This window comes from Pantherophis guttatus, chromosome 8 (assembly GCF_059756535.1).
Source record: "Pantherophis guttatus breed Tessera chromosome 8, ASM5975653v1, whole genome shotgun sequence".
Taxonomy (NCBI): Eukaryota; Metazoa; Chordata; class Lepidosauria; order Squamata; family Colubridae; genus Pantherophis; species Pantherophis guttatus.
In genome coordinates this window covers 11,870,346-11,898,331 of record NC_142070.1, presented here as the reverse complement: position 1 = coordinate 11,898,331, position 27,986 = coordinate 11,870,346, and the positions used below count along the sequence as shown (strand labels likewise).

Sequence of the window (27,986 nt, the reverse complement as noted above, 5' to 3'; positions counted from 1 at the left end):
TGCTCCGTCCTTCCTCCCAGCGAAGCCCTCCTCCTCCTCCTCCGACCCGGGGGTGGCGGGGTTGGGGGGGAGAAAGGCGGCTCGCCGGGGATGGAGGGGGAGACCACGACGGCGTTGCTGCCGGGCTTCCTCTTCGGCGCCCTCGCTTTCCACCACCTCAGCACCGACTCGGATTCGGTAGGTTTAAAAAAAAAAAAGGGGGGGGGGGCCGCGCCGCGCTTGGAGAGGTTGCCTTGCGCGCGCCCGCGCGCGCCTACGCCTCAAATCGGGGTCCCGCCGCGCCCCGAAGTAACAGTAACAAGAGTTGGAAGGGACCTTGGAGGTCATCTAGTCCAACCTCCCCCCCTCCCTGCTCACGCAGGAGACCGACCCGCCTCGCCCCGCGGTTGTTGGGTTTTGTTGTTGTTGTTGTTTTTGTTTGGAGAGACGCCTCCAAAGAAAGCCTTTCCAACGGGGGCAGCGCGCGTTGCCTTCCTTCCTTCCTTGGGGAAGGTTTAGTTTCAGTTTCATTTCGCCTGGAGCCAAATTATCACCCCGCCGGCATTTCTCCCCAAAACATTGTGGTTCCACCCCACCCCACCCCCGACTATTTTGGAGGAGTGAGGGGGCCAAATGGTGGACTTCAGCTTCTTTTTCCTCCTCCAGAAGCTCCAAAACGGGGAGGGGGGGAATCCTTTCCTTACTAATGGGTTTCCCACAACAACCCCGCGCGGTAGGCGGGAAGGAGCGCGCCCGCGCGCTTGGCGCAGTCCTTCTCCCCCCACAATTCATTCCCGTGGATTTGAACAAGGGATCCGCTTGCTTTTTTTTTTTTTTTTTTTTTTAAATGCAAGATCCTCTCAATGTTTCCACACTCTAAATACAAGTGCTTGTTTAAAGGTTTGGCGCCCTGGCTGGAAATCCTGGAGGAGTTTGTTTTTTTGCTTTTTTGCAAACACCCGAACTCTCCCAACCGAGAGTTGCTGCAAAACAGACCCGGGGATTGATTTCTTTGCAACAGTTGGCGGAAAATCTTGCGCGGGGATTTCCGACCCCGTGGAGGATTTGATTCGTGCCCCGCACGTGGCATCCCTGTTAATAGATATTAATAGTTAATATCTTAATAGATCTCCCCTTTGTGAGCAAACTGTTAAGTTGTCTGTGTGGTTCTCGGTGGCTGCTGCGTTGCGGTGTTATTTTGAATTTCCCTCGCCTTCAAACGCTGCTGATGGACAGCCTCCGCCGGCGCAAACTCTTCCCGCTGAAGAGACGGGATTTATTTCATGGACTTTTTTCAATCAATTGTATTTAATTTTCTATTTATTGCACGTCTTAGTGTTTAACAAACATCGTGTGGTCTGGGTATTTTAAGTTGCTTAACAATACAGATTCCCTTCCTTACTCCCCAACCATTGGTAAAATAAGTTCCATGTTTGAAAAATATTCTGTGGCTTCTTTCTGTTTGATTTTCAATGTGAGCCTCTCCGTTTCTGCACAATCTCCTCAAAAGCAGCCTCCCCCAGCGCAAAGTCTTCCCACTGAAGAAACTCTTTTGTTTCATTGACTTTTGACTGCTTCATTTGCAGTATAGGTCTCCTGCATGAGCAGGAGAAATTTCTGAAATTTCCTGACAATTAATCAATGGAACAACTTGCCTCCAGAAGTTGTGAATGCTCCCAACACTGGAAGTTTTTAAGAAGAGATTGGACAACCATTTGTCTGAAATAGTATAAAGTTTCCTGAAAGCCTGAGTAGGGGGGTTGGATTAGATGACCTCCAAGGTCCCTTCCAACTCTGTTACAGTTACTTCGAGAGGAAGTAATGCAATGCCATACCAAGGCTTCGGTGAGTCCCCCAGCTTTCCTAGCTGGGGCCCTATATATGTCAGTCTTCCCCCCACCTCACAAAAGCTTGATTTGCACAGAGCTGAAGAATATATGCGGATGATCCTGTCCTGTAAATTTGGGGTATGTAAAACAATGTAAAGCAAGGGGACGCAGCAAGGTTAAGATGCTGAGCTTGTCGATAGAAAGGTTGGCAGTTCAGTGGGTTCGAATCCCTAGTGCCACGTAACGGGGTGAGCTCCTGTTACTTGTCCCAGCTTCTGCCAACCTAGCAGTTTGAAAGCATGTAAAAAATGCAAGTAGAAAAATAGGGACCACCTTTGGTGGGAAGGTAACAGCGTTCCATGCGCCTTTGGCGTTTAGTCATGCCGGCCACATGACCACGGAGACGTCTTTGGACAGCGCTGGCTCTTCGGCTTTGAAACAGAAATGAGCACTGCCCTTTAGAGTTGGGAACAACTAGCACATATGTGTGAGGGGAACCTTTACCTTTAAAACAAAATAGAATGAATTAAAGTGTTGGGCATTTATAGTTGATCCATACAGCAAGGCTGGCAGGGAAGACCTTAGAAAAAGGATGCTTGGACCAAGTGAGCCTACAGGTAGTCCTCAACTCACAACCACAATCGAGCCCCAAAATTTATGTTGTTCAGTGAGAAATTCATTAAGTGAGCTTTTGACCCATTTTACGATTTTTCTGGCCACATTTGTTAAGTGAATCACTGCAGCTGTTAAATTAGTAACATGGTTGTTAAGTGAATCTGGTTTCCTCCTTGACTTGGCTTGTCAGAAAGTTGCAAAAGGGGATCACGTGACCCCGGGACATAAATGTGAGTCAGTTGTCACATATCCGAATGATCATGTGATTTTAGCATTATTATTATTATTATTATTATTATTATTATTATTATTATTATTATTATTATTATTGTTATTATTATTAATTTTATTTAGCATGATCACGTGATCATGCTAAAACGGTCCTAAGTGTGAAAAACATCAATGTCCCCTTTTTTAAAATGATGTTGTAACTTTGAGCAGACACTAAATGAACTGTTGTAAATTGAGGACTACCTGCATAAGGAACACACTGTCAGATATCACCCACTGGTTAGTTTGCAAAAGTTAAGATTTTTTTTGTTTTTGTTTCTCAACTTGTATTAACTACAACCCATTGTAGACTACTTGATGAAAACAATATAAGATGGTCGATTGATTATGAATACAAGTAGTCCTTGACTTATAACTGAATGTTATCCAGAATTTCCATCCTAAATTATGACAGTCATAAGTTGAAGCATTTACATGACCGGACCCAATTTTAACATTTTATTTGCAGCGGACGTTCAGTGAATCAATGTATTATGGCCGAGTTTTTTTTTTTTCCTGAAAACTGGACGAAAAAACTGGAAACTGTCCAGAAATGTTGTAAATAAAGGTGAATTTGTTGCCGAGCACCTGAAATACAGTAATTTGACCACAAAGATGCATGTGCAGCTGTTAGAAATCTGTCATAACTAACTTTTGGGGGTACATCATAACTTTGAACTGTTGCTAAGCAACCAATCATAAATCAAGGATTAACTGTACCTGTGATAGATATTGCATCTCCTGCATGAAGGAAACTTTCAAATATTGGGTAAGATTAAGAATTTATATTTGATGACGGCATTTATTCTGAACTATATTGCTTTTAAATGAATTATTTGTGTATTCATATTGAGTGACATGTATTTTTCTGTATTAAATAAAGCAATGTTTTCTTTCAAAAAAAATATAATTATTAACCAATATCTGCTAATGAATCCTCATTTCAATTGCTTGGTTCTCAAACCCATACATGCATAAAATAGGTTAACCCTTGCTCCCAATTTCATGTCAAGAGGAATAAAAATGAAGTAATAGAGACACTTAGAAAAAATATGTGCCATCTTTTTGAAAGTTAGCAATTTGCTATTCTACAACAGAGCATTGTCTTTTAAGTCGTCTCTTCAGCATTTTCCCAAAAAAACAAAAAAAAAATCTAGACTTACATTTGCATTTAAATCTTGGGATTTTCTAATACAGTCTTAGTTTGACACATGTTTTTATTTTGCTCACAGGAAGGTTTTCTTCTTGGAGATGTGAAAGGTGAAGCCAAAAACAGCATTACCGACTCTCAGATGGATGATGTTGAGGTTGTGTATACAATTGGTAAGTTCACCGATTTAAATAAAGAAAAGAGGTGCAAAATAATTCCTTTTTGAATAATTTCAGGCATAAAACTTTGGGGAACACCTGATTTCAAAGTGCAAAAACTTTCCAGCATTTTAGTGTAGTCTTTAGCTTGAAATATCACTGTTGCAAGCTTGGAAGGGTCCATTTTATTTAGGGCAGAAGGGTGGCTCAGATAGATGTTTTGTCACATGTGAATGAAAGATTTTGCACACCTGAATAGGTTTTTGCAAGGTTTCCCACTATCACTACCATCTGCCTTCTGAGATTTCTAAGACCATACAATCGATATGTAGTACCAATAAAACGGGAATATGTGCTATTTTAACGTAGTTTTCAGAAGGAACAAAATGGAACACAGTAATATTTTCCATCACATATAATTTCCTACATCTTCCTCCCATTTCTGAAATTATTCGAAAAGATCTTTAATTTCCCTGCTTCGTAAGAACTATAAAAAGCAAGGATACAAATGGGTTTGTTCTACACTATGAAAAACTGTTCAAGCCTTTAAAATTTGCCACTAATCCCATAAATGTCGATTATCATTAATTTTTAAAATTAATTTTAATGTTCGAAAAACCCAGCTTCATGCTGTCATTCCAAAGCTTCTTGACAATATGATTTTTAGCTCATCTGCACTTTTAAGTGCAGATAAACTAAAGTGATAGAAAAACTGAATGGTGTTGCATGAAATACTACATTAAGTGATTTTTCCAGGATTTACAAATCTCATATGATTATAATATAAAGCCATGTATTGAATAATACATAACTTTTATTTTAAATAAAAGAACATATCACAAGCATGTCTACATTACACTTTCTGGAAGAAGTAATATAATATCTTACTTTATTTCAGATATACAAAAGCACATTCCATGTTATCAACTCTTCAGGTAGGTAAAATAAATTGTATATCTTTTTATAAAACATAAGGTGATACATTTTAGAAGTGCAGGAGGGTGGAATTAGCTGTGATTGTGAATTAGAATCGTATCTGCAGGATAGTCTCAAGAAGTTCACGGAAGAATTAAATGACAGCATCTGTTTTCACTGAGAGCTTCATATCCATTTAATGTGACCCTAAAACAGAAATGTCAAGAAAGGAAACTGTAGCCCTGTAGATTATTCCAATATAAACTTGATTGAGAGTAATGTGAGTTTTATATGGTTGTGAGTTCCACTTAAATTTTTTTTAATCATCTTAATGTTACATTGAAAAATAATAAATTGACTATTGACTACATTGTAAAGAGTTTTATAGAACCTATGGGTATATTCTTGGAATAGCGTATTAATCATAGCAAATGATTGCAATGTAGTCAATAGTCAATTTATTATTTTTCAATTTATTATTTTTCAATGACGTTAAACATTTCGACTGGTTATTTTATGATATTGGCCCTTATCTCTTTGCAAATCAACCACAGAAACACATACATACAGCTCAGATTTTACTGTCGCCAAACCAAATTGTAATTCAATAATTTTGTTGGGAGAAGGAACATTTATTCTTCTTGTTGTCTACTTCCCAAGGCCAAAACTTTTGATTTCTGTGTTATTTTTTTATTTCCTATGAAATCCTCAGGGGGAAAAAATTAAAAATGACTAGAAACAATACTAACTGCAGATATATTTAACTCAGTATTTCTGTTCCTTCCCATTTCATCATTTTTAGCTTTTACAATGCAGCTGGAGAACTGAATAAACCAATGTTGAAGAAAATATTGTCAGGGTGCAAAAAGGTATTTTGTATTTAAATTTAATAGTATTGCATGAGCATATTCAGAAACATTTTTATTTAAACTCATCCCCAGTTCTCCATAGTTTGATTAATAGATGTAATTTGATTATGAGTTTATAAGTAATGTCTCAGCAAGGTTGGTAGGACTTGTTCCCAGATATATATGCCTAAATTTGCAGATAATAGGTCTATTTGTACAAATTTCCTCAAAAAGGAATTATATTTGACACCACTGTCAGAATTTTTGTACTTTGATTATGGATCATACTGGTAGTCCTCGACTTACAACCACAATTGAGCCTAAAATTTCTGTTGCTGCTTAAGAGAGTTGTTGAGTGAGTTTTGCCCGATTTTATGACCTTTCTTGCCACACGTTAAGCGAACCATTGCAGTTGTTAAGTTAGTAACACGGTTGTTAAATAAGTCTGGCTTCCCCATTGACTTTGCTTGTCAGAAAGTCGCAAAAGGGGATGATATGAGCCTAGGATACTGTAACCATCATAAATGTGAACCAGTTGCCAAATGCCCAAATTTTAATCACATGACCATAGGGGTGCTGCAAAACATTCACTTTTTCCACTGCCATTGTAACTTCAAATGGTCAATAAACAAACAGTTTTAAGTCGAGAACGACCTGTATTTAAATGCTTCTGAATTAACACGGACTAAGCAATGTACTCCCTAGATTGTATACTTGTACAAGCTGTCATAGTTCCGAGTAATGCTCCCAGTCAATTCAAGACTCGGAGGCTGTGGCTTTTCTCAAAGATCATCCTGTTTATTGGATACACATTCAAATGTGAAACCAACTCTGAACAATTCCCGCGCTTTGGTATAATTAAGGAATAGATATTGTCCACCTGCCTGGTGTCACAAGTCACATTAACCAACCAAGCAGGCAATGACCTTCTCATCATTCCCTCCTGCCATTGCTAGGGCAGGTTCAGCTGACCTTGGTTCTCATGAGCCTTATTGCTGTTACGTCTGGCACTGTAGAGGAAAATATTCTACATTCTTCACATCCTGTCCACATACACACACACACACACACACACCATACATGGCAACTTAGAAACGAAGCCAAGTAGAGTATGGTTTCAGCTAGAGTCGTTTCGAGAGTTGACACAAACTTGTTATCCATTATAATCATTATATTCCTTTGGCTGAATTTTTGTCCTATACATACATACATACATACATACATATATTTTTTTCTTTTTTAGCATTCTTCAGTTAGAAGTTAAGTTAAAATGTATATGCATAAAAGCAAAACGGTGTCCTTGAAATAAGTATTGTTAAACATAATTAGAAATTATAACCAGGCTTAAAATAAAGGCAGGCATAAAAGCTGGAGTCAGTAAATGTGAGTCAGTTCCTTAAATGATGCAACAAATTGTTTTGAAACTTATTAGCCATTAGGTTTTACTCTCTTGTTCATTTTGGATTTTGAGTTTAGATTATATGTTAGATGCAGAATCCCTGTTGAAAGATAAGTAGCTATATACCGGTAAATAGATTGAAAGAAAACATACATACATACATACTCAATTGCAAAATATAAATATGAAACTAGATAAATAAATACATTTTCAAAGCCAGTAACGTTTGTGAATTTCTTTGAAAGATTGGGTTAGATCAGGGGTCTGCAACCTTAAATACTCAAAGAGCCATTTGGACCTGTTTCCCATAGAAAAGAAAACACCGGGAGCCACAAAACCTGGGCGTGGCCAACTTTATGTCACTCAGTTCTACTGGTCACATGATGACCCCCCTAGCCACGCCTACCCAGCTGGTCATTAGGGCAGAGAACCAGTTGTTAAAAAACACCGGGAACCACAAAATCCTTTTGACATCTCTCTCTTTCCCCCTCCCTCCTTCTCTCCCCCCTCCCTCTCTCTCTATATCTCTTTATGTCTCTTTCCCCCTTTCTCCATATCTCCCTGTCTCTGCCCTGGCTGCTTCTCCCACCCCTCGCCGTCGCCCTTACCTTCTCAGGCCAGGCGAAGAGTGACTGGGAGGGGAGGGCGAGGGGTGGGGCCAGCCAGTGGTGGGATCACCCGACAGGGAGCCACAGGTTGCTGACCCCTGGGTTAGATATAATTACTGGAACTCATTTATCCCAGCTGTATTAGTTATTGTAGTGACTCGTGGATTAAAATGTTAATCACAGTTCTTTTTCATCATGTTCTCTTTGAAAGTAATAACACATTTCTACGTAGCCTTTTTTTTTTTTTTAAAGAATGCCCTTTCTTTTCCAGAATGTGATTGGTTGGTACAAGCTCAGGCGTAATACTGACCAGACAATGACGTTCAGAGAACAGCTTCTTCACCAGCACTTAAAATCACACTTATCAAATCAGGATCTTGTGTTTCTGTTACTCACTTCCAACGTAACCTCTTCAAGCTCATCCACTTACAAACTCGAATATGCCTTGCATAAGCCACAAGAGACGTAAGTAACAAATCTTGCACAATTTCTTTTCATTCAGTTCCTTATTCATTCTGGTCAGAAATAGCATCTTCCGATACAATAGCATGATCTGGCATTAATACCGTGTAACTCAAGGTAAGAGGACTAGATCAGTGCAGTGGTTAGAGCACTAGGCTAGAAACTGGGAGAGTTTGAGTTTTAGTCCTGCCTTAGGCACAAAGCCAGGTGGGTGACTTTGGTGCCAGTCACTCTCTCTCAGCCCTAAGAAGACAAGGCAGAACACTTCTGAAAATCTTGCCAAGAAAACGACAAAGTTATCCAGACAATTTCCAGGAATCAAGACTGACTCAAAGCCCACCCCACCCACCCCCCAAAATAACTTGGATTCTATGTCAAAGTCAAGGCCCGTGGGGTGCTTAAATCCGCCCTGAACATATGAAAGGACCGGCCCACGGTGCCTCTGCCGGCCAAAACAAGCCGTATGCCCCCTCCCCCGCCCATTTTCGGCCTTCCCGACCTCCTGCAGCATTCTGCCAGCCAAAAACGGGCTGCGTGGCGCCCCGTTTTCAGCCAGCAGAGTGCTGCAGGAGGCCATGGAGGGTGAAAATGAGGCACGAGGGGAGGCTGCACATGACTCCCCGCACCCTGTTTTGGCCAGTAAAATGCTGCAGGAGGCCATTCAGGCTAAAAACGGCAGAGGGAGCCACGCACAGCCTCCCCCCCTCACGCCCCGTTTTGGCGGGCAGGGTGCTAGAGGAGACGTCCAGCCTGTGTCCCTCCCGCTGCCTCCCCCTGCTGGCCCATGGAGGAGAACTACAATGCTGATCCAGCCATCGAAAAAATCCAGTTTGATACCCATGTTCTATGCATTCCGTTTGAAAATTGAAACAGTTTATTATAGCAGAAATTATTCATTTCAGTTAAAACTTTCATATTTTACTTTTATCATCTCTGGCAACATTAACCAACTGATTCTTACAAAAATTAAAACTGTAAATAAAGCCTGTAAGTTATTTTATCCGTCTATAACAGGGGTCTCTAAACTTGGCAACTTTTTAAGACTTGTGGACTTCAACTCCCAGAATTTCCCAGCCTTCTCGATATCAAAGTTTCCCAGAGGCCTCGTATGGCCTCTTGCCATGGTCATAAGAGCAACCACTACTTCCGTTGCTATGCAAAAAAAAGAAAAGTTTTGGTCTCCAAAGGTGGAAAACCCACCGGCCAGTTCGCTCCCACAGAGAGGGCCTCCTCAGGGTGCCGTCGGCCAGACAATGTCGGCTGGCGACCCCCAGGGGAAGAGCCTTCTCTGTGGTGGCACCTACCCTCTGGAACAATCTACCCCCAGAGATACGAGTGATCTCCGACCTCCGGACTTTTCGTTGGGCCCTAAAAACCTATTTTTTTCAGTTAGCCGGGCTGTCCTGATTTTATGGTTGGTTTTAGAATTTGATATGGATTTTAAATTGAAATGTTTTAAATTACGGGCCAAATTTATTTAATTATTTTAAATCTATTTTAACTTTTGTGTATAAATGTTTTATCTTGGCTGTTCACCGCCCTGAGTCCGAAAGGAGAAGGGCGGTATAGAAATCTGAAAATAAATAAATAAATAAATAAATAAATAAATAAATAAATAAATAAATAAATAAATAAATAAATAAATAAATAAATGAGTTTGCAAAAATCCTATGGTTCTTGGAGACAATTAACAAATTGCACATTTGTCATATGCAACAGAAAATAAAATCTCCAGTATTTCTAATTATGTACTTGGGTTTTCTGTAGGCTTTTTCAGAAAGTGCCAGTAGTTGTAGCCAATCTAGGAATGGGAGAACAACAAGGTTATCGAACTGTATCTGGTTCCTGTATCTCTTCGGGGCTTGGTAAAGTGATGGCAGAACACAGGTAGGAAAACAGCCTTCTCCTATTTTGCATGGTATTCTCAGTTATACTTCAGATTACGGGTCTCTAACGGTGGCAAGTTTATATATAGAAAGGTATTTCTATTATATTATATTGAATACATAATTTTAAAACACTGATAAAAGTTGCTTAAGACTGCTGGAATTTTGACTCTATATGGCTGATACTGTTGGATGTTTGAAATGATTACTATTTGTCTTAACTTTTGTTATGTTGACGCGATAGCCTTTAACTGTTTTTGTTTTTAACCTGAATGTCAATTAGCAATATCTTTACAAAATAAACTTGTCTATTTCGAAAGCACCTGATGGCATTTTCTTGTTTCAAATAAAGGTTTGTTAGTCTGTATGATTAGATTTTGAAATATCTACATTTCAGTACTGTATTTTCTGGAAATAAGATAAAAATAGTACATGCTATGGTTTTGTTTTGTTTTTTTTGTATCAAAGGTCAGAATTCTTTAATGAAGATGGGTCTCTAAAAGAGGTTCATAAGATAAACGAAATGTATTCTACTTTGCAGACAGAACTAAAGGTAAGTTATGAATACCTATTTTGTGACTTTTAAGTAGCGGTGGAAAATTTGAAACACAATTGTTAATACATCTCAAATAAATATTCAGGAAAATATTACTTATTAGGATATCGTAGTCTAGGAAAGATCCAAATACATCTATTAGAACTTTTGCCAGGTTCAGGTCATCCTCGACTTACAACCAGTTGCTTAGCAGTCATTCAAGGTTACAACGGATCCCCCTCAATATGTACTCATGACTCAGCTCCAGTGGCCACTCCCCCCACAGTCACCTGACTATAATTTGGGCACTTGGCAATCAGCCCACATTTACTTCCAGTTACAGGATCCTGTAGTCACATGACCTTAAATTACGATTATTATTATTTTTATTTTTATTTTTTGCTGAAAATCAATATTTATTTCTGGTCTCCAGCAAAACCACCCATAGCCAAAACAATGGGCTTGCTTAATGACCACTACAAAAAAAGATAATTAAAAACAAGCCGGTCGTGTTTTACAACTATCATGACTTATGACCATAATTGGCAAGTTCCATTACAAACATAAGTCAAAAACTATCTATATGGCATTATTTTTGAAAATACAGCCATCGTGCAAAAACACCACCATAATTTACACAAATTGTGGTAGTTGTGCAGCCTCCAAGGCTAAAATGATTGCGCATTCCTATGAAGAATATAGGAATTAGGGTAATGTAAGAACTAGTGCACCAACTAGGTTCGCCTGGTGCACCAATTGCGACCCTACTTGGGTCAGGGGGCTCTCCTCAGTCACTCATGCCCTTGTCATCTCACGGTTAGATTATTGCAACGCGTTCTACATGGGGCTATCCTTGAAAAGTGTTCGGAGAGTACAGTTGGTCCAGAACACAGCCGCGCGAGCTGTCGTGGGTGCACCTAGATACACCCACATTACACCAATTCTCCGCGAGCTGCACTGGCTCCCTATTGGTCTCCGGTCACAATTCAAGGTGTTGGTTATTACCTTTAAAGCCCTACACGGCTTAGGTCCAGGTTATCTTCGAGACCGCCTTCTGCTGCATAGCTCCCAGCCACCGGTAAGATCCCACAGAGTTGGTCTCCTCCGGGTCCCGTCAGCTAAACAATGCCGGCTGGCGGGCCCGCAGGGGAGGGCCTTCTCTGTGGCTGCCCCAGCTCTCTGGAACCAGTTACCTCCTGAGGTCCGGACCATCCCCACCCTATTGGCCTTCCGAAAGGCGGTGAAGACCTGGCTTTTCCGGCAGGTCTGGGGCCGTTGATCTCGCTCTTGTGATCTGGCGAGATCCGGCCGTGAATGGCGTGAATGAGTTTTTAATGTTTTTAATTTTTAAATGTTTTTTATAATGATTTTTTAAATGTATTGTGAGCCGCCCTGAGTCTTCGGAGTGGGGCGGCATATAAATTGAATTAATTAAATTAAATTAAATTAGAAAGCTACCCTTAAACATGTTTTGATTGCTGATAAAAAACCTTGCATTCCATAGAGGTGTTCTTTTTCTCTTCTTCTAGAACCTGTGCAGTAAAGTAGTGGATAGTGAAAAATCAGTAGAGAATCTATTATCACAAATAGATCAGCTGAGACAAGAAGTAAGAAGCAAAAAAGAACAAAAGAAAACTACAGGTAAGGTAGCTTATTGTGGCTAAAAAAGCTAAAGTCCTTCAGGCCCTTAAAACATACTACAAGTTTATTGTATAGAAAATTTTCTTAATTGGTTGTTATTACATTATTGGTTTTGCTATAAAAGACCTGCATACTTATCTCCCTTATTTTTCTCAGCAAAACATGGACAAGCTGTAATTTTAAAAAATTATTTGATAGTAAATAAAGTACTTCCAAAGACTGTGAAAATAACCATTTTAGTAAGCTGGTTCATAAATTGAGCTCTCCAGCTGGTTTTGTTTTTATGCATACAGATAAATGCTGCATATACCAATGTTTATAAAAGTTCATTGTTGTAGGTTATCTGACAAAATAACTTAAATGCGTGAAAGTTCTGGGTCATTTTGTCATGTTTGTTCTCATGAGAAAAGTGAACATAGAGAATAAATGGCTAGAGCACAGATAAACCTTTAATATAGTCAACCACAAATGCTTCATGTGTCTGAACTTGCTTGGTGCATTCCTTGCATGAGAATTGGGATCAGACAATAACCTACCCTTTCCCAAATTTCTTTACCTGCTCTCTTAATTATGCCCCAGCCATTTTGCCAAACCAGATCCAAGACAGTACAGGTAATTCTCATCTTACAACTGTAATGAAGCTTGCCTGTTACAGAAATCAGTCATGATAGTTGTAAAACGAGTCATCACATGACTGTATCCTTTTTTGCAGTGCTTATTAAGCAAATGCCACATCATGGTATTTAAGCAAACCTATTTGTTCACTATGGAGTATTTTTGCCAAAATTTGAAAGTAAAAGCTGGTTTTGAGCAAAAATGTCCTAAATCGTGGCCACATAGATACATTTCAAATGGCCATAAATTCAGGCTAGTTGCCAAGCAACATAAATATAGTGATGTGACCACAGGACCTCAGAACCAGGTCACAAGTACTTTTTGGGGAAGTCTATCGTAACTTTGAACTATCACTAAGTGACTGGTCATGCGTTGAGGACTACCTGTAACTAGCAAAAGGTGGCTTATAGAGAGGATCATGGTGCATGCAGGGGTGAAATGCTCCCGGTTCGGACCGGATCGCCCAATCCGGTAGCGATGGAGGTGGGTGGTTCGGAGAATCGGTAGCAAAAATCCCTGCCCCCCACCCCACCCCGTTGCCCAGCTGAGCCGCGCAATCATCAGAGGCTTTTTTTTTTAATTTTTAAAAGCATTTTTTCTACAACCTCTTTAGCCGAAAAAATGCTTTTAAAAGTAAAAAAAAAAGCCTCTGATGATCACAGAGACTTTTAAAAGGATCTTTTCTACAACCACTTGGGCCGAAGAGGTTATAGAAAAAATGTTTTTAAAAGGAAAAAAAGCCTCTGCCGATCAGGCAAGTCAGCTGGGATCGTCAGAGGCTTTAAAAGCGTTTTTTTTTTTACAACCTTTTCAACCTCTTTTTTTACAACCTCCATGCCCACTCAGTCATATTACCCCCCACCAAGCCACGACCACAGAACCAGTAGTAACAAATTTTACATTTCACCACTGGGTGCATGCCATAATTTCCATTTAATTTATACATCTCCATCCATGGTTTAAACTTGGCATTTAATAGGTATGTCAGGGGGCTGTCACAAACATCCATTTATGTTACAAGTAACTGTTACAAAAAACCAAAAACAATGATTTTCCCTTCTTATCCAATAATAAAGGATTTTACAAATGATACATGGATTTGTATGTGCATACATGTGTTGTATATATGTAAAGAAACCAAGGGGTGGTATATTGTAGGCGCTGTAGTGTATAGCCAGGCAGAAAAATAAAGAAAGATTTCATTCTTTAGCTACTTATTACATGTAATCAGAAAAAGTGATTTAAAATAAAATCTAGTTTGTTAAGGAAAGTAGAAAAATACTTTAAAATGTTGAAATTGGTTTGGCAATTTCTGCAGCATTTTAAAATTGTAGTCAATTGTTGAAAAATTTAATGACAATTCCTGTCTTGCCAACTAATGAGGAAACTACAGTATTCCAAGTCAGTTGGAAAAAATTCAGGAGAGCTACATTCCCTCACTAAATAAAAAATAGCTTTCTCTGAAATCCCTTGATACTATATACCAGTGTTGGCAATCCTTTTTGGCACCGAGTGCCAAAACAGGAGCACACGCAGGGGAGCACTGGAAACCGGAAGAGTAGTTACCCGGTGCGCACGCACGGGAGTGCCAGAAACCAGAAGCTCAGCTTCCCAGCGCGTGCACGCACACCAGGGAGCTGCTCTTCCGGTTTCCAGCGCACCCATTTGCGAAGACCAGCTGACTGGCGTGCATGTGTGCACCGCAATCTGGAAGAGCAACGGGCAATGGCTGGTGTGCCCGGAGAGATGGTTCTGCGTGCCACTTCCGGCACGCGTGCCATAGGTTCTCCATCACTGCTAAATACCTTATATTCTTATTTGGGCATCTAATATAAATTGTTTCCCTACAAGGGAAAAAAAAAACTGCTTTTCAGTTGATATATTCAGCCTACTGCTATGGTCTTTCCATCTAATGAAAATATCTTCTAATCTGATTCTCCCCCCCCCCTCCCCCTTTCTCTTTTCTTCTTAGGAAAGGCTAGAAATTACTCAGATGAGCCAAAAGAGAATATTTTTCTCTGTCAAGCTTTGCAGCACTTTTTCCCAAATTCTGGGCTGCAGACAAGCACGGTTACGTTGAAAGGAAGGCAGATTTCTAAGCAGGGATGCACTGCTGATCACAACATCCAAATCATGGACCAATTAACTTTAATGATCAAAGAAAGTAATTTCCCTGAAACTGAAACGAGGCAGGCGTCGAAGCGAAAAGCCACTGTGAACGCAAGTGGGCCAAAGGCATGCAAAAGACTGCGCTCTTTCCACCTTAATCAAAAACTATTTCAAGAAGACCAGGAAAACAATGACCAAGAATTAAATGTTACGACCAACAGCAATGCAACCGAAGATGTGACACCTTGATGGGCTCATGCTGTCCTCAACTCTTTAATCCCTTCCAGTGGCAAAGGATTTTAGTAGTTGTTATTCTCACCTCTGGTGCTGCTGGTGTTATCAGCACACTTCATTAATACGTGGAATACTTGAGGCAACGTTTTGGAAATAAAACCTCAACCCTTTTAAATCGGCATCATTCGTACAACATGGACAAAGGTTCAGGTTGCTTTTCATCACTAAATCTTAAATTGCTTACTCTCTTAGAGGGTATATCAGAAAACGGCAAAGACCAAGAACCTACCTGTTCTTTTTAATAAGAACTTTATTAAGAATGCAATGGTACTTCCTTTAAATAGCAAAGCTGGTTTTGAAATGGAACATTGATCCCAGAATCAAACACTTTAGTGAAAAAGACCAATCTATGAATTCCGTTCACAATTACCGCTTTACATTGTTTTAATACTTCGAATTTCTACAACCTTATTACGTATTTCAGCTAAAATGTCCAAGAGATGCTAATTCAAAGTAAGAATACAGTGTCAGTAGATAAAAAGATTTATTTATGCTGCATCTTAAACAACTGCATTCTGATAAGTCCAAAAGACCGCATACAAGTTGAAGCAAACATATTTACTACAAAGACACATTCTCTCCTGACAATGCTATAGTTGATGATCAATTTGTCATCAGAATGAATGAAATAATATTCTCATCATGGACATATTGATAGCTCATTAATTAACATTCTAATAATAAACATAGTCTAATTACAAAAATAGGCTAGGCATAATTGATACAATTTATTCTGGATATTTAATATTACATATTTTGGGGTCGTTGCGAAACATCGGGTCCTTGTGCATAATCGACATAAATCCTGTAAAAGAATAATTAGGTTTTAAAAACAAAATGTTTTTATAAATCATCCAAAGGTATGAGTATTTTATAATAATTACCCTTGCAATGGGCTCTTCTAATGGCTCTTCCCATTTCTTTTTGTTTCTTTGTACATAAGCCTAAGAAGCAAACAAAGTCATTTCAAAATACATTTCAAAAATACTAATTGCTCAATTTCATTTGAGCCTTTGTTTTAAAAAAATTAAAATTATTTTAAGTAACTTTTTTACTTTCTTATTTTAGAAAGCATGTACCGTATTTTTTGGAGTATAAGACACACCTACCTTTTTTGGTGAGGAAAACAAGAAAAAGAAATCTACCTCTGCTTTCCAGCAATTTTGCCTTGTTGCAGCAAATAGCCTGCTTTACTTTCATTTTTGTTTTCAGCATAGCTTGATTAGCACAAGGAAAAAAAAAAATCTGCTCCCAGCAATTTACCTCCTTGCAGCAAGCAGCAGAGGCCCACGCAAAACAGCTGAGAGTCAGGAGGCTGATCCAATCAACTTGTGCTAATTAAGCTGCGCTGAAGTGAGCTGTTTTTTCTTGCTGCAAGGAGATAAATTGCTGGGAGGTGGGGGCCAGTGGGTGGGCAGGGCTACATTTGGTGTATAAGACGCACCTAAATTTTCACCCCCTTTTTTGGGGGTGGAGGTGCGTCTTATATTCCGAAAAATACAGTACTTGGGCCAGAATAACTCAGAATGAGTATCAACGATTTAAAATTCTTATGTTAAAAGTACTGAATGGTATTTCACAATTTGGTCTGGAGATGAGTAGATATAATTCTGCTAAAATTGTTTTTTGTACATACCTGTTATATGACTACCAAGTATGCGACCGGTGTATGGTGAAATAAACTGTGATAAAAGCTGTTGGAGAAATAAGTTGGTTCAGTCTTCAAAGCAGTAAAAGAAAAATTTTAAATAAAATACTTTGGGTAGCAAATATTTGCAATTGGATAATATTTCATAGTTGTTTAAACAAAATGAGTGCATTGGTGTAAAATCATATTTTATTTGAAAATCTAAAACCATAACGTTTGGTTGTTTTAACCATTTAGTCATGTCTGATTCTTGACAGCTTTATAAGCAAGTGCTCTCCATGCTACCCTGTCCAGCACAAATTCTTTCAGTTGTTGGATAGTTTCTCTTTGAATCGGTTTTGATGTTATCAAGCCAGCGGGTTCTTTGCTTGCCCCTTCTTGTTCCCCTAACCTAGGGGTGTCAAACTCGATTTCATTGAGGGCTGCATCAGGGTTGTGTTTGACCTTGGGGGGGGGGTGAGGGGCAAGGGGGCATGGCCAGCATGATATCACTTGTGTCGGGGGCGCCTGTGGTGGCCAGAGCACTCTGCCAGTGAAAACGGGTTCCCAAGTTCCGTTTTCAGTTGGGACAGCCTCCTGCAATCCTCAGCCAGAGAAAACTGAGCTCGGGGGGTTGGGGGGGGACCATATGTGGCCTCCTGGATTGGATGGGATGGCCTCCTAGAACTCTTGTGAGCTCCGTTTTGGCTGGCAGAAACACCGCAGGCTGGTCCTTCACTATTTCCAGGGCAGCCCTGCAGGCCAGGTCTAAGTACCCGAGGGGCCACATCCAGACCCCAGGCCTCGTTTGATACCCCTACCCTAATCATACCTAGCATCATTCCCTTCTCCACTCATGACATAGCCAAAGTAAATCAGACGTAGTCTTATGATTTTATCCTCCAGTAATGTATCTGATTTTATACTATTTAACACCTCTCTGTTAGTTACTCTGGATGGCCATGGTATACACAATAACTATTTACCTGTGTAATTAAAATATGCAGTTTGATTTGGAACACCGTGGTCGATTGTAGCATAGAGGTTTGTTGTGGGTAAAATGCAGCCTATCAAACTAGATACACGAGTTGGGAGCAGGGTCACATATTCCATCTTTTTAACCATAGTTTTCTGATTAAGCAAAAATTGTCAAGCTATTTCTTAATAGTAAGAAAGTGGGTTCACATTGCTACAAGCCTTAAGAGTCGCTACATCTAGCCAGCAAGAAAGGTACAACAATAATTGAGCTATGGCAGTTATTAAATGGGTCGCCACATGACCACACTCGATACTATGTCCTTTTTTGCAGCAGTCATTAGGTGAATGCTGTGGTTGTTAAGCAATCTCTTTTTCACCAGTGGGAAATTTTTGCCAGAAACTGGAAGTAAATGCTGGAAACTGGCAAAAATTGTAGAAAATTGCAATCACGTGACTGGGCTGTGTATGCAGATGAGTGTGTGCAGCAGTTAGAACATAAAAAAACAGGTTATAAGTTATAACTAACTGGGGAGATCTGTCTTAACTTCAAATGTTCACTGAGCCATTGGTTGTTAAGCAAGGCCCGCCTGTATTTGTTACGCTACAACAATACAAGATTTGCCTTTCTTCATTTTTCACTTGTACTTAGATTTAAATAGGTTTTTTTTTAATTATTTAAATTTATTATATCAACTGCAACATACCCTGGGCTGCTTACAAAATATAATACTAAATTAAAACAATTGCAAACAGACAAAAGAAAGCAAGGCACCCCCTGAATAAAAAATGAATAAAATAAAACATGAAGCGTATCCAGAAAATTTCAGCTGGTGTAGAACACAGCTGCATGGGCAGTTTTGGGGGCGGGAGGGGAGAGGCTACAACGGCCCATGTTATACCATTGTTTTGCGAGCTGTACAGGTTGCCAATTTGCTTCTGGGTCCAATTCAAGGTGCTGGTTGTCACTTTTAAAGATCTTGGTGGTATGGATCCAAGTCACCTGAGAAACCAGCTCATCCCGATGTGATTAGCCCATCCCACACACCAGCAGAAGGGGCATACTAGGGACCCCGTCGGCCAGGTCATTTCAGTTGGTGGGTTCCAGAAGAGATAAAGTGACTGGCCCAAAGTCACCCAGCCATTCATTTCATTCCTACCAGAGGTCTAGAACTCCCCGTCTTCTGGTATCTAGGCCAACAGAATCTTGAAACAATTTCTGCTGTTTGTGTTGTAACATAACACAACATCAAGTTCTTAAGTTATTAATTTACCTGTACATTCTTGTAGTCAATTGTTACACCGCACAAGACACACTTTTTAGGAGGCTCCTTGTAGGGGTTTTCCATTGAAACAGGCTGAAACGACAGGAATTTTAGTTGGGGTTTTTTTTAGCTCTTCCTGAAGTCCTTCATCAAGGAGGGCATCTTTTTGCATAAACTCTGTCAGCCCAATTAGATGGACCAAACCAGGAAATAAAATCCACAAGAGGGCTAAAACTACTTTTTTTAGTTTTACTTTACTTTATTTTATTTATATTTTATTTATTTATTTATTTATTTATTTAGATTGGCTGTAATGACACAATAGTGGGTTGCAGTGGTTCAGTGGCTAAGAAGCTGAGCTTGTCTATTGAAAGGTCGGCAGTTCAGCAGTTCAAATCTCTAGTGCCACGTAACGGGGTGAGCTCCCATTACTTCTCCCAGCTTCTGCCAACCTAGCAGTTGGAAAGCACGTAAAAAAAATGCAAGTAAAAAAATAGGGACCACCTTTGGTGAGAAGGTAACAGCATTCTGTGCGCCTTTGGTGTTTAGTCATGCTGGCCACATGACCACAGAGACATCTTCAGACAGCGCTGGCTCTTCAGCTTTGAAACGGAGATGAGCACCGCCCCCTAGAGTCAGGAATGACTAGCACCTATGTGCGAGGGGAACTTTACCTTTTTTTAATGACACAATATTGAGGTTGCAAACTGGTGTAACTATAATGTCCTATATGTTCTTTTTCAATGCGCTTATCTGTAATATCACTTTAAATTTAGGATCAACTTTTCACAATTTTATTGGAAGAAATTAGAAACATCCCCATTTTATTTGTAGATATTTTATATTGGTCTCTATGAGTTATGGAAAGTGCAACCAGATTTCTTTCTTTTTTAAAATTAATTACACATATTACAAGTACTTTACTGTATTCACTATATTCTGACATTCTGTGTCAATTATTTAACAATCCATGGAGTTTAAGTATGTTATAGTAAGATCTTACCATATCTTCTTGATTGGATTCCTGTTCATGTGAACTACTCTCTCGTTTCCATGATCTACCTGAAAAGAAATACAAAAGTACAAACCTGTTAAAAGATACTAACCAGCCAAATAAAGAACTGAACAGAAATAGCTGACTTCCTGAAGATCTTTTTCCTTTTTGACCTTCTTGTCATCAATATAAAAAAACTGAGATGGACGCATGAATGATGTATTTGAAACTAGCAAAAATGCTGACAGCTCAGGTTTGCATTTAATCATATGGATAGCTACCATAAACAAAAAGCAACCCCATGCAAGCCAGTGGAAGAATAGCCTGCAAATAAGTAAGAAGCCTACCAGAGAAGTAGGCTTCTCTGGCTTGCTTGCTCCCAGCCATATTGGGAGAAATTCCCTCCAGAAGCATTATTAAAAAGATACAAACTGATGGAGGAAGACTTGATAGCTGTCCTCACTACAGATACCAAGCTCATAGAGTATGATCTAATTCTCTCCAGTAAAGCTGATAGTCAGAAGGCAACTTTTAAAAACTAGCCTAAGATTTTGCAAAGCTTACATTTCAATACTAAGTGTAGAGAAGTTTGTGTCTGTTCCTCCAGGAATAGCAGCAGAGTTTACTTCATATTAGGCTTCCAAAAAAAAAAGTTACTAATAGGTTTTATGCAGTGGTGGGATTCTGCCAGTTCGCACCACTTCGGGAGAACCGGTTGTTAACTTTCTGAGCAGTTTGGTGAACTGGTTGTTGGAAGAAATCATTAGGGTAGAGAACCGGTTGTTAAATTATTTAATCCCACCACTGCTTTTATGGACAAATTAATGACTGTGTTGTAGTAGCCATTTAAAAATGGTAACTAAACAATATGGTTGAAAAATAATAGTATGTGAAAGACCATAAAAACAGCCCTTCTGGATCAATCCAAGGTACGTCATGTTAAAAAGAAAAAGCTGTGGAGGGACAGAGAAAAGAGTATAATGTAAACTGCACAGCAGACCATATTTACAAAGCCTATTAACAACAAAAGCTATTTTATTATTCTACTGCAAGGTATGCCTCCCGCAAAGGCTCATAACATCCAAACTAGATAATTGTAACAGGTGTCATTTTGATGCATTAATTCCCAAAATTCACATTTGGCCCTTTTTTACTTAGGGTATCTGTAATTATTTTTTTTAAAAAAAATTTAAATTGCCCAATAGCCTATGGTCTCTGGGCAGTCTGCAATAAAAAGGTACACTTTAATAACTATATATACACATTAAAATGAAATACTATACAAAATGAAAATGACTGCTTGCCACGGTGGTCATTCAAAATAATAAGGCCGATTAAAAAGCCTGAAAAAAATAGAAAAGTGGCGCTATACATGCTAATGTGAGAGCTAGTTATGCTTCTCTGGAGAGACAATTCCGTTGTTGAGGTTCTTTCGTTTTAATGGACAAAGCCACGTTTTGATGTGGTTGCCCATTAAAACCACATCGCTCAAATGCCTGAATTCTTTCTGTCAGATGTAAATGCCTTATTCCCTATTGTGTAAATAATGTATATATGGGGTATCAGGGGTTAACTTATTCTTTGTTTCTTAATGTATTCATAATTCACCACTCCCACTCTTGGCTCCACCCTTTGTATATATAAGGAGCCACCTTCACCATTTTCTTTGCTTCTATCTGTGAATATTCAGTGAATATAGAATGCCTACTATAATTAAAGAGAAATATATTTGAAACTCTAACTCTCATTTTTATTATTGAGTCTGATCCTAAAAATATTGCAACAAACTGGTAGCAGAGGATGGTTAATTGACTCAATAAATAAATAAAAATGTCTAAGAAAGATAGGCCCAACACCAGGGCCTACAGCAAAGAAATAGAAACTGAACAAGAAATAATCAACGAATTCACAAACGCGATTTCGAGAGAATCCGAAGAATACACCACTGAAGAAGAAGAACTAATAAATGAAAATGATGGCCAGGAGGAAATCGAAATAGAAAATAACGAACTCAGGTCAGAGATACTGAAGCTTTTAAAAAGCCAGAAGAATGATGAAAGCCTCGTCGCGAACCTCCAAGAAATGCTGAAGAACAGCGGAGCAGCGAGAGAGAAAAACATCACTAAAGAGAAACCCAAAGACCAAAAAACCGTGAGTGAGATGACTACAGAGAAAGTCGTTATGAAAAAGAAAAGATGTGATCCCGCGCGAAATTTTGAATGGCAGCCATCTTGGTTTCAACAAGCCTCCAAAGTAAGCGAAGCAGAGCCAATCAAAATGCTCAGTTCAAAATTTCTGGCGCGAAAAACGTTATCAGACAACGAAAGTGAAAAGGAGGATTCAAACTCTTCGGAAGAGCCAGAATCAGAAAATGAAAACGACTTAACGAAATCCCAAGTAAAGTCAGCAATGAAGACGCTTTTTGCTGCATTCGGGCCAAAATTAAAAATTTCCAAAGCGCCAACGAAGAAGCAAGCGAACAAGCCGATACTTCAAGACCTGCACGCTCCCATCCTGACTTCGAGGACGACGACGCCCGAGCCCAGAGAGCCATGTCGATTCCGCCCTACACCGCAGACCGAAGCAAGTGCCAACGCACCCAAAAGAAAGAGAAGAACAACCGCCGCCATCAGGACTCCTAAGACCGAGCCAGAGACCGACTCGTCTGAAGAGGAACGGAGCGAGCGAGCTACAATGGAGAGAACCTTCCACGACGACGTCAAAGAAGAAATGAACAACGCGCATGTGCGAAACTACGTAGACGGTCCGGAAAGACTTGAACTGGCCAGAGAACCGCGCAGACTCGTTGCGAGCATTCCCATGCCGTTTTGCAATTTCCTACACTTGCGAGACCACGGACTACCTCAGGTTGTAAGTAATGGACAAAATAATGTGGGTAACTTACCCAGTGACTTCCCAAAACTTAGGGTTGATGGCATTAATTTACAAGAATGGTATCAACAGCTACAGGTTGTCTTTATGAAAGAAAATTTACTATTTTTTATCACTAGTCCCCCAAGAAGACCTTGGACTTTAAAAATAGATTGTTTACACCATAAGGCATTTTTCTTAATAATATCTAGCGTGTCTCCTGCAATGTATCATAGCATCAAACCAAATCTAACTGTTTCAGAAATAATTCAATGCATGTTTAATTTGTTTCACAGCGATAGTGTAGCTACCACCACAAGAATGTCTAAGGACTTCTTTTCTTCCAGAGTAAAACCAGGGGTTTCCATAAGTGAGCATTTAATATCTTTAAACAAAATAAGAGCTGAGCTGCATTTGAGGGGGGAAGTGATTTCAGATCAAACAATGAAAAGTGTTATTATCAACTCACTTGATTCATCATGGGATAGTTTTATGTCACACTTAGACACCATCAATCTAGGATATTTGTCAATAGAAAGTCTGTCTAACAAATTGATAGCAGAAGACAATTCAAGAAAAAATTGTTATAGCAATCACACAGAACACAAACCTTTTAGGAAGGTAGCTTTCCAAGAAAAATATAATGAAACTTTTAAATGCCACAATTGTGGGTCCAGAGAACACAATAGAAGAGATTGCCCCAAAATTTCAAAGGAAAGACATAGGTCAGAATATAGGGATAAATACAATTATAGACAGTCTTCCACAGATAGACATAAATATAGAAGCCCACCAAATTACAGAGAAAGTAGAGGGGGCAGAGAAAATTCAAAAGAGAGAAAATCTGGTTCACTGAATGGACTAAATAAACAAGATAGCACTAAAACGCAACCAAATGAGAACAATAATTGGCTTATTGATTCTGGAGCAACTAATCACACCACTAATAACAAAAATATATTGTCTTCATTTACAGAAGATAAGTTTGTAATAAAGGTAGCTAATCAAGAAAAAGTTCAAGTATTAGGCAGAGGGAATGTGACCTTGCCTGGTCTAGGAAAAATAGAGGGGGTATTGTTAATACCAGAAATACCTCATAACATACTAAGTGTCATAAAATTAAGCAGAGATTCTGACATCAATATAGTTTTCTCAAAGGGAAAAGCAACTTTAGAGAAGAATAAAACAAATGTAGGCACTGTGATGATTAAAGGAGGCCTACCCTATCTGATAACAAAAGAAAGATGGTTACATAACATTGATTCAAATATGGAAGATTGCATTGAGGCAGATGATGAAAATATTAGTAACAGTGACAATGATGAATGTAAAATATCTCATGATCACACAGATACACACAATGAGAAGAAACCAAAAATAGGTAAACCAATTCATGACGAGTGTGCTCATATCTTACATAGGAAGTTAGGACATGCAAGTTTTCCTGTAGTACAAAAAATGACTGAACACGCAGAAGGTGTCAAAATAAAAAATTGTGAAAATTATTTGGAATGCTCAGTATGTAAATCTACTAAATTAAAAACTAGTCCCAGGCCAAAAAAATCCACCAGATCAACTAACAAAATTTTTGACTTAGTACACATGGACTTAGTTGGTCCATTAACTCCATCAATCACTTATAGAAAACGTTACTTCCTAACAATAGTAGACGATTACAGTCGCTATGGTTTTGTTTACACATTAAAACACAAGGATGAAACCTTTCAAAAATTTAAGGAATTTTACAAACGCATAGAAACACAACATAATATCAGAATAAAACAAATTATGACAGATAGGGGATGTGAATTCATGTCTAAAGAATTCTCTCAATGGTTAAAGGATAGAGGAATGCTACATTACACGTCTAGTCCATTTTCTGCGTTCCAAAACGGGATTGCAGAGAGAAAAAATTCCACATTACAAACCATGATTAGATGCACATTAGAGGATGCTGGTTTAGGCAAACAATTTTGGTCAGAAGCCCTACATTATTCAAATTACACTCAAAATAGAACCTGGTCCAGTATTGTGAATAAGACACCATATGAGGTGATGTATAATAGGAAACCAAAATTAGCACACATGCACATATTTGGGGTCACTGCAGACGTACACATACCCAAACAATTGAGAAGAAAGGGAGAAAACGTATCCAGAAGATTAAGATTTATGGGATATGAAACTGGCACCAAAGGGTACAGATTCATTGATAATAATAATAAATTTATAGTTTCCAGAACAGCTGTGTTCCATGAACAGGCCAACTGGTCTAAATTACATCTTAATGAAATATTTCCGAATAAATGCAAGGATACCAAATCTCGTGAGGAAGGGACGATAGAAAATCAAAATATTAACAAAAATAAAAGCAAAACCAAAACATGGACAAATAGTCAACACAAAATAAAGACAGACACATTAACAAAAAAGGAAGCAAGATATTTGCATGACTACCATAGCAAACCAGAAAGAGCTATTAGGAACAACAGAAATCAAATACCAAATAAATACAAAGATTACATAATGCATATGGATAGTGAACAAATAACACCTAATACATATGAGGAAGTATTAAAACTACCTCGTGAAGAAAAAGAAAAATGGGAACTAGCTATGAAAAAAGAGATGGAGAGTTTGCAAGAATTAAATGTATTCACACCTGCGATTGCACCCAAAGATAAAACAATTATTGGTACCAGGTGGATTTATAAAATTAAGAATCTAGAAGGAGGCAATACCTTATACAAAGCTAGATTGGTTGCACAAGGTTATGCACAAAAATATCCGGAGGACTATACTGACACATACTCCCCCACAGTAAGAACAGAGAGTGTTAAAACAGCTCTAGTAGTAGCATCCACACTCAATCTTGATGTATTTCAGTATGACATACAGACTGCGTACCTACACGCAAAACTAGATAAGGAAATATACGTAAGAGCACCTCACAGTCAATACACCAACAAAAATGAAATTTGGCTATTGAACAAGAGTTTATACGGATTAAAGCAATCTGGCAAAAGATGGTACGATTGCTTGGTAAAAGTACTTAAGACCATGGATTTCAACGCTACCACTGCTGATAACTGTTTCTTTGTCAAAAAGAGTGATGATCACGTCGAGTTCGTATTGATTTATGTAGATGATATTTTATATATAGGAAAACACAGAGAGAAAAGAGAAATCTTTGTAAATAAGTTAAATGAACATTTCTCGTTGAAATCTCTAGGTAAAGTAAACAAATACCTTGGTGTACAAATTAACAAAACTAGAAGGGGATTCAAACTTACTCAGAAAGATAAGATTATTGAACTTCTAAACAAATGCAATTTAAACAATGCCAAACCCTGTGACACTCCTATGCAAACTGATTTCCTTAGAAATACTGATGAATCTTCCCCTGAATTCAAGGATAATACATTTTATAGATCAGTCATAGGTTCACTTCTTTATATATCTAATTGGACCAGGCCAGATATTGCATTACCACTCAATTTATTATCAAGGCACGTTAGTAAACCAACAATGTATCACTGGGAAGCTGTCAAAAGAATTTTAAGATATCTGAAAAGTACATTAGACTTTTGTCTAGTATTAGAGCCTAGTGATAATAAAGAACCAAGACTTACATGTTACGCAGATGCGGATTGGGCTGGAGATACATCATGCAGAAAAAGTACTTCTGGTTATATTTTTCTGTTAAATGACTGTCCAGTTTACTGGTACACTGGTAAACAAGAACTGGTAGCCACTTCAACCACAGAAGCGGAATATGTTTGTTTATCCAAAGCTGCAAATAACCTTGTATGGTTTAATGATTTAATTTCAGATGTTTGGAAAAAACCTGCTTTGCCTTTTGTTATGCATGAAGACAATAAAGCGGCCATTGAAATATCTAGATCCGATGCCATTGGTCAAAGATCCAGGCATATAGATATAAAATTTAAGCATGTGAGACAATTATCTCAAGATGGATTTATCAAAGCAGTGCATTGCGATACCTCTGAACAATTAGCTGACATATTGACGAAGCCTTTACCTTCTAAACAGCACAAATACTTAACTTCCAAATTGTATGTCTTATATTGTCCTGAATCTGAATGTAATTGGTGTTGTATAGCGAACCGGCATTTAGAGGGGGATTTGTCAGATGTAAATGCCTTATTCCCTATTGTGTAAATAATGTATATATGGGGTATCAGGGGTTAACTTATTCTTTGTTTCTTAATGTATTCATAATTCACCACTCCCACTCTTGGCTCCACCCTTTGTATATATAAGGAGCCACCTTCACCATTTTCTTTGCTTCTATCTGTGAATATTCAGTGAATATAGAATGCCTACTATAATTAAAGAGAAATATATTTGAAACTCTAACTCTCATTTTTATTATTGAGTCTGATCCTAAAAATATTGCAACACTTTCGTTCTTCTATCCCAGGAGTCTCCAACCTTGGCCACTTTAAGACTCGTGGACTTCAACTCCCAGAATTCCTCAGCCAGCAAACCTGGCTGAGGAATTCTGGGAGTTGAAGTCCACACGTCTTAAAGTGGCCAAGGTTGGAGACCCCTGTTCTATCCTATCCTGTCCTAAGTTAATGGCTCAACCACATGGGAAAAGATTATCATGATCTTCCTCGCAGGTTCCGCAGGGTTGTTTTTCGCTTACCCGGGCCAGGCGCACACCTTCCGTTTCTTACAGCGGCGAAGAGATAATAAAATCTCCCCGAAATCTTGGGAGAAGAAATCAAGTTTACCACGGCAGCCATCTTTCTTTTTTTCCCCTTCCGGTAGTTCCGAGGTTAGGAGAGTAACATCCAATCCAGTCCCCCTCACAACACGTCCGGCTTTGAGGAAAGAAAAGCTTTCGCGCCTCTGTTGGCCGTTGGCTGCTCCAACGGCCAATAGAGTTCGCTTAGCGGCTAGCCAATCCTTTCA

The 27,986-nt window shown here is 38.9% G+C and overlaps 2 protein-coding genes across 2 annotated transcripts; one reads left to right on the top strand and one right to left on the bottom strand.

Moving 5' to 3' along the window:
* ABRAXAS1 (abraxas 1, BRCA1 A complex subunit) lies at positions 1-17,083 on the top strand. The gene is made up of 9 exons (XM_034431147.3): positions 1-177; positions 3,926-4,016; positions 4,900-4,936; positions 5,719-5,785; positions 8,043-8,236; positions 10,001-10,120; positions 10,588-10,672; positions 12,184-12,295; positions 14,883-17,083. The coding sequence occupies exons 1-9, from the start codon at positions 91-93 to the stop codon at positions 15,266-15,268; spliced, it is 1,179 nt and encodes a 392-aa protein (XP_034287038.1). The 5' UTR covers positions 1-90; the 3' UTR covers positions 15,269-17,083.
* On the bottom strand, positions 15,781-27,894 carry MRPS18C (mitochondrial ribosomal protein S18C). The gene is made up of 6 exons (XM_034431148.3): positions 27,718-27,894; positions 20,184-20,242; positions 19,190-19,273; positions 16,950-17,007; positions 16,198-16,257; positions 15,781-16,118 (listed from the first exon to the last, which is right to left on the bottom strand). The coding sequence occupies exons 1-6, from the start codon at positions 27,815-27,817 to the stop codon at positions 16,042-16,044; spliced, it is 438 nt and encodes a 145-aa protein (XP_034287039.2). The 5' UTR covers positions 27,818-27,894; the 3' UTR covers positions 15,781-16,041.
* Between the last annotated feature and the right edge of the window lie 92 nt (positions 27,895-27,986).

Excerpts from the sequence above, each read along its gene's own strand:
- MRPS18C (XM_034431148.3), bottom strand. The coding sequence starts at position 27,817 with ATGGCTGCCGTGGTAAACTTGATTTCTTCTCCCAAGATTTCGGGGAGA. Across the intron at positions 20,243-27,717 it reads AAGGTGTGCGCCTGGCCCGG|GTAGATCATGGAAACGAGAG; the intron begins GTAAGCGAAAAA and ends ATTTCTTTTCAG. Across the intron at positions 16,258-16,949 it reads ACTTGGTAGTCATATAACAG|GCTTATGTACAAAGAAACAA; the intron begins GTATGTACAAAA and ends TTTGCTTCTTAG.
- ABRAXAS1 (XM_034431147.3), top strand. The coding sequence starts at position 91 with ATGGAGGGGGAGACCACGACGGCGTTGCTGCCGGGCTTCCTCTTCGGC. Across the intron at positions 10,121-10,587 it reads AAAGTGATGGCAGAACACAG|GTCAGAATTCTTTAATGAAG; the intron begins GTAGGAAAACAG and ends TTTGTATCAAAG. Across the intron at positions 12,296-14,882 it reads AGAACAAAAGAAAACTACAG|GAAAGGCTAGAAATTACTCA; the intron begins GTAAGGTAGCTT and ends TTTTCTTCTTAG.